The 6,631-nt window shown below is 66.7% G+C and overlaps 1 protein-coding gene across 1 annotated transcript; it reads right to left on the reverse strand.

Annotated features, from left to right (window-relative positions):
* Window positions 1-625: 625 nt before the first annotated feature.
* EMIHUDRAFT_239915 (hypothetical protein) lies at window positions 626-2,471 on the reverse strand (the record flags this gene model as incomplete). Its single annotated transcript, XM_005775651.1, has 7 exons — window positions 626-697; window positions 840-1,034; window positions 1,206-1,279; window positions 1,492-1,615; window positions 1,758-1,814; window positions 1,957-2,136; window positions 2,217-2,471. The coding sequence occupies 7 exons, from the start codon at window positions 2,469-2,471 to the stop codon at window positions 626-628; spliced, it is 957 nt and encodes a 318-aa protein (XP_005775708.1).
* Window positions 2,472-6,631: the final 4,160 nt, after the last annotated feature.

The following is a 6,631-nucleotide window of genomic DNA, read 5'->3' on the forward strand; positions in this document are numbered from 1 at the left end:
GCACAGAGATGCTGAGTCGTACAGCTCCGACCGCAGCTCCACCTTCAACGCGGCCGCTCACGACGCTCACATCTCACACTTGAGGGTGCACGTCCACGTGCTGCGTGCCAACAGAGTGAAGGATGCCCGCATCAATCGGGCGCCGGCTGGCTGGCTCGATGCGCGCCGAGTCTAGTGGTATTTTAGTTTTTACCGTCCGCATGCCACGCGCAAGCCGAAAGGCGGCAAGCCCAGACAGCCAGCCGCCTTTCCCTTAGCCAGACTGCAGACAAGGTAGCGACAACGCGACAACAGAGACCAGACAGAGACTGACAGAGTCGAGAGAGAGAGAGAGAGAGAGAGAGAGAGAGAGAGAGAGAGAGAGAGAGAGAGAGAGAGAGAGAGAGAGAGAGAGAGAGAGAGAACTCGTCTTGACTCCATCCAGAGGGGAGAGACTCGAAAGAAAGACCAAGGGAAATAGGCACCAACAGGGGTGAGAGAAGGGTGCGCCGGGGCGCGCGCGGGGAAGGGGAGGTGGGGGGGAACTCAAGAGCCGAGGGGTGAGGCGAAAATACAAGGGAGCATGTGGTGTGGCGCTTGCGGCGTGCCGCCCCAGCCAGCAATTCAAGGCTTGTCGCGCCGGGGGCTACGTCCCCGCGTCCTCGGTGGCGGCCTCAGAGAGGTCGTCCGAGAGGTCGTCGCCCTCGTCGTGCTTCGCCTGTTCACAGAGAGAGCCGTGAAGAGACACCTTTCATGGGGGGGCGCCTCGACCCTGTTGCGTGTCGCTCCTCCGCCTCCGCAGCGGGAGCGGCGGCGCCCCAGCGCCAGGGCCGGAACAAGTCCGCGGTCTGCTCCGCGACCGAGCGCTGGTCGCGGAGGTGCGCCGCGAGCACGCCCCCGAGCCAGGAGTCCCGGCGCACCAGGCCGAGTGCCGGCCCCATGCCGCGCGGGGGGCGGATCTCTACCACGTCCTCGGCTTCCGGCGCCGTCATCTGCGGCGGCGGCGGGCGTTCCGCCGGCGGATGTCCCGCGTCCTTTGGGCCGGCGTTGCGCCCCTTTGAGGCCGAGGTGAGGGCGGCGCCGCCAGGCGCCTTCCTTCGGCTCCGCGTGGCAAAGACAGAGGAAGCGGCGGCGGCGGCGGCGGAGGAGGGGGAGTGGGAGGAGGGGGCGGGGGAGGGGGTGGGGACGGGGGCGGGGTGGTTGTGGTCCCCGCGAGCGACGCCCACTCCCATCATGAACATCATTCCGCCCACCGTTGCCGCGGCGATGCTCTCGACGATGGGAGACCCAAAGACGGCGCCTGGCAGGAAAGGGGGAGAGGGGTGTGCGAGGGCGGGCGGGCGGCGGCGGCGGGCGGTGGCGGCCGGAGGGAGGAGACGGTGAGGACAGGCGAGGCGAGGCGAGGCGGGGCGGGGCGGGGCGAGGCGGGGCGGGGCGAGGCGGGGCGGGGCGGGGGGCGAGGCGGGGCGGGGCGAGGCGGGGCGGGGCGAGGCGGCATCGCGGCAAACGCACCACACGTCCCGACGGCGGCGGCGACGGAGGACATGGCGTCGGAGCGGTGGTGCTTTGCGGACGCCATGAGGACGGGGGAGCGCTCGCGGAGGGCGACGCGGCGCGTGACGCGGAAGAGGTACTCCTGCAGCGGGCCAGCGGCAACGCGCAGCGGTGAGAAGACGGGCAGCGGGATGGGAGGGGGGAGGGAGCAAGCGCGGGATGGGAGGGGGGTAGGGGCATGGAGAGATGGAGTGAGGAGAGAAGAGGCGCGCCTTGGCGAGCACCGCTGCGACGGAGACTATGAAGGCTCCCGCCGACTTGAGCGTCGGAAGGAGGGCCGCCTAAGGAAGGTTCCGAGAATGTTCTTCAGGGAGAGGTCCCCGACTGGCTGAGAATTGAGGCAGCGGCAATGAACAGTCTCACCTCGGCGGAGGCGGCGGCGGGCTGGGCTGCGGCGGCGGCGGCGGCAGCAGCGGCAGCCACCGTGGTGGTGACAGTGGCGCCGGCCGACGGCCCCGCCCACGGAAGCGCCAGAAGGAGCGGCTGGCAGGCAGAGAGCATCATCGCGGCTCCGGCGGAGGAGAGGAGGGCGGCGATCCCGAGCGTGCAGGCGAGCTCGAAGGCGGGCGCTCGGACGCCAAGAAAAGAGACGCCGTCGACGACCTGCTCAACACAGACACAGAGCGAGGGCTCAGTGCTGGGCGTGCGGCGGCAGCGGTGAGCGGGCGAGCAAGGCTGCGCACCAGGTCGCCCGTGCTGTGGTATCCATCGGCCAGCAGAACGGCGCTCCCAGATAGCGCCCCCACACATGTCTTGAGCACCGCCAGAGCAACATTCCCACAGGCTCCGAGGAGGACAACCCGCGACGAGGCGCTCAGGCCGCCAGGCTCATGGACGTGAGGCTGGTGCAGGCGGAGGGCGGCGCTGCTCGCGAGGCTCGCCGTAGCAGACACCGGAGCGAAGCGAGTTGTGGGCGTCGAAGGGAGTAAGAAGACCATGCTAACGACTTTTCGAGGCACTAGCGCGCCTCGATGCTGGCACCATTAGGTCACTCGCAGGTGCGAAGCCAGTGCCTCGTTTTGAGGAAAAGAATTCATAAATCCAGCCGTGGGTGATATGCCGTTCGATGTGTTCCGCGGGTGCCCGATTCGTTTCCGATTCGTGTCCTGTCCCGGGAGAATTTTACAACCCAACTCCCTCACACGACACTGGGCACGGGACTGGCGCGCACTGGCACTAACACAGGTACACCACGGGAGCCGCCTGAGCGACCCCTGCGAGGGCGGCGAGGCACTTAGCTCCGTGCACCCGCCCGCCCCCGCCACAGGCAAGCTCATTCACAATCTGCTCTGCGATTGCCGTGTGAAGAACGACCGAGATGCGCTGCTTCTGCAGCCCCAGCCAGTTCTTAGTGGTCCAAGTCACCTCATCGAGGTATTGGGCCCGCGTCAGATTGTTCTGTAGCACGTTCGCCGCCTTCCGGAGGATCTCACGGACCCCCCTCCCGAACCCGCCGAACGATTCGAACAGCAGCAGCTGCACGTCAACGTCCTTGTCTTCCCTGGCGTAGCGATAGTCCCCGCTGTAGGACGGTATGCGGCGGTCGCCGCCCACCACCCTGCCCCCCCTGGTATGCCAGCGCCCGGTCCCTTGCCCTCTCTCGCCCTTGCTCTTCCTCTCCCCCTCCATGCCGCTCCCCCCGTACCCCCCCCCCTCCTCCTCTCCCCCCCACACTGTGTGAGGAAAAAATTACTTTTCTTTTTTGTCGGTTTTGGATTTTGCATATCGGCTGCATTTGGGGACTTGGTGCCCAAGGCCAAGGCTGCCGCCTTGCCAACGAGTAGAGGGGGCGTTCCGCAGCTAGGGGAAACCCGGAGCGCAGAACATACCCTCGGAGACCCGTGTTATGGCCCTGCGAACGCGCACCCCCGGGGCTAGGGCTCTCTTGCCCGTAACCCGATGCCGAGCGTCCGGCCAACTGGGTGCGCTTCTCAGCCCCCCGGTCCTGGGCGTGAGGTTGCACTGACTGCACTCCAAGTGCTCCAAGTGCTCTGCAAGCCACCGGAGCACAGAGTGGCGATGCGCCTCCCCGCTCTTGCGCTGCTCACTCGCCCGGGCGGAGGCGCATGGCCGCCGAGGAGGCGAGTGGGCACCTGCCAGGCCTTCCGCAGGCAGCCTCTTGGGCAGACTGAGGGTCGGCTCTGCGTGGCGTGGCCCGTGCGCTGCGCTGCGCAAAGCTGCGGGTGGTGAGGGAGCATCTGGTGCTTCCACTGGGAGGTGCACACCTCCTGCAGCTGGTGGAGGGCCGTGCCGCCGTGTGCCTGCTCCGTGGACAGGACAGGGCTCGGATGCGTCTCGAGAACGCGTTGGCTCGCAAGATCGGATGTGTCTTTTGATAACGAGGTTCTTATTTTGGACCATAAACGAGCGAGGCTGGCAGCCCATAGCCATGCAGATACACGCGACCCCGTTGTGCTTGACCCACGTTAGAGGGCCCACAGCGTCCTACCTAGAACCCGGGACCTTGTAGCAACCGTCGGCGTAGAGCCCTTCAGTGCATTCCGCGTCGGCGTAGAGCCCGGATTTGGTGTAGTATTGCTTTTCATCCGGAAGCCCGACCTACAATTAGAGTGATGAAGTCAAAAAGGAGATGAGCTGGTGTGTGTGTAATGAGCAGTGAGTGGGATTCGCTCCACCACTGGTCGATGGGGTGTGCGAGTGCGAGAGATGGGAGTGGCGAGAGGGGGGCACCACCGCACTCTCTGGAGGGAGGGAAGGGGGGGGGGGGGCGTGTCTGATTTGCGACAAGGCTCGCGCACGCCGATCATGCGCACGCAGGATGGCCAGCTTCTGAGGCTGCTCTCGGGGAACGGGGAACGCCAGAGCAGGCAGGGCCCTTGTGCGGCGGAGCGGGGGGAGGCACCGACGAGGTCAGCGCGTCTGCTTTGAGGGCACGGAGCTCCCCGCCGAGGAATCCGCCGACCATCGCCAGCAGGAAGAAGAAGAAGATCTTGAAGAAGCCCTTGTAGAGCGGGGCTTCCTTGGGGTTCATCATCCTCGGCGCCAGACCTGTGCGAGTCACCAGTCAGAGTGCATGGTGAACGGTACATGAGATGTATGTGGCGGCATGCGCAGCATGCTTGGGGTCGGATCAGGCGAGGGATTGTGTGGGCCCATGCGCTGCCGCGCGCGCGCGGGCACCCCCCGCAGTCAGACGCGGACGCGGGGCGCACCGCAGGCAGGGAGGGATGGGGCTCTCGGCTTCGCGGCAGCGAACGTACGTCCTCCCTGGAATCCAATGTCCGTCGGCGATAGACTTGTACGTACTTTTAGCTTAGGATCCCTACTAAAGAGAGAAAGGCGCCGCGTCGGCACCGTGGGAGCATGTCCACCGCCACTTCGCGGTCGCAGCGCTGTTTGTCGCCCGAAACGCCGCATATCCCTCTGGCGGGCCAAAGATCGACTCGCATGTCGATTTCGACTTGACGGCAGCATGGAGGCATCAATCCACGTCTCCATGCTGCCGTCAAGTCGGCGCCAGTCTGCGGCGACCACAGCGCTCACCGCAGGGATATGCGAGCTTTTCAGGGTCCTCGATCGACAGTCCCGCCGCGAGCGAAGCGGTTTTTTACCCCCCACCCCCACCCCACCCCCACCACCACCACCTACCTACCTATTGCGGGGCCCTTTGGGGCGGTCAAAACCGGACCTACCTACCTATTGCATAGGGTCCAACGGGTGACAGACCCCCTATCCGGCTTGGCCCCCCCCGGGGGGGGCGGAACCCTGGAGGTCGAGGCCGTAGGGATCCGGTGAGTGAGTGAGTGTCTCACTCTCACTCGTAGGGATCCGTACCCGGGCAGCGGGTCCAAGGCGGGTCCACCAAGCAAGCGGCCGGCCGCCTCGCTCCACACCCTGCTTCGCGCCAGCACCAGGCCGAGCTGCACACGCTCGCCACATCTTCAATCAGATATGCTCGGCGTCGCGCTCCTCGCAACCCTCGTCGCGCGAGCCGCGGCGCACGGCGCCGTCTCGTGGCCGCGCCCGCGGAACGCGATCGACCACGAGGACGCTGCGGCGCAGGCGAACGCGACCTACCCGTACCGCGGGCAGGCGTGCCCGTCTCCGGATGGGCCCGGGCGCACCACGGGCGTGCTCGGCCAGGCTTGCTTCTGGTTCTCGAACGGCTGCGCCATCGGCTGCGCCTCGTGCGACGGGAAGAGCCGAGGGCCTATCCCGTCGAGCGGCGACCCCCGCTGGAGGCGCAAGTTCGACCTCTGCGGAGCAGCGGCGCGAGCGACCGTCTGCGATCCGAGGCTCCGGACGGTCAACACCGGCGCGGCTTGCGGCTCGGAGGAGGACTGGTACTATTACTCGCCATGGAGAGCGCCAGGAGCGGCGCCAGTCTTTGACGCGTGCGGCATGGCGGGAGGCACGCCAGTGGCGGGCAAGTTTGGCGGGCACTACTCGGCGACGGCGCACGCAAAGCAGGGCGACCTGGGCTCGAAGACGCTGCGCAAGGCCGCCCCGTCCGTGGCCCTAGAGGCTGAGTCTTCCACCGTATTCCGCGGTAGTAGTCCTTCTCTTTGTGGCCGGTGTGACCGCGTGCCTCGTTGTGCGGTATTCCTTCCCTCCGCGACCTCGGCGTTCCTGACGCAGGTCCGTGACGTGGACCGCCGGCCAGACGGTGGAGGTCGCCTGGACGGTGCTCGCGAACCACGGCGGCGGGTATCAGTACCGGCTGTGCAGGGCGTCGGAGCCTCTGACCGAGGCGTGCTTCCAGCGACTTCCCCTCCGGTTTGTGGGGCGGCAGAGCCTGCTCTGGGACCGCAAGCCCGGTGATTGATTGATTGAGTGCCATCTCTCTAGTCTACCCATGTATGTGCGTCGCTCCGCACACCGGGGGGGGCGCTCCGTGCGCACCAAAAGCAGCCGGGCCATGTCAACCGCGATCGTGCTTTTCGCAGAGTCTTCGGCTCTTGCCCCTGGCCTCCACCAGGCACCTCTGGCGGCACGCGGGTCTGGTTCGAAGGGACGTACGTGTCGAATGGCACGGTGCCCGAGGGGTCGATGTGGGCGCGCAACCCGCTTCCGCGCAACGACCACCAAGACACATTTGCTGGCTTTGCGCCGGCGTGCGAGGAGGCCCCCCCCCCCC

The sequence above is a fragment of the Emiliania huxleyi genome (genome assembly GCF_000372725.1).
Source record: "Emiliania huxleyi CCMP1516 unplaced genomic scaffold EMIHUscaffold_298, whole genome shotgun sequence".
Classification (NCBI taxonomy): domain Eukaryota; phylum Haptophyta; order Isochrysidales; family Noelaerhabdaceae; genus Emiliania; species Emiliania huxleyi.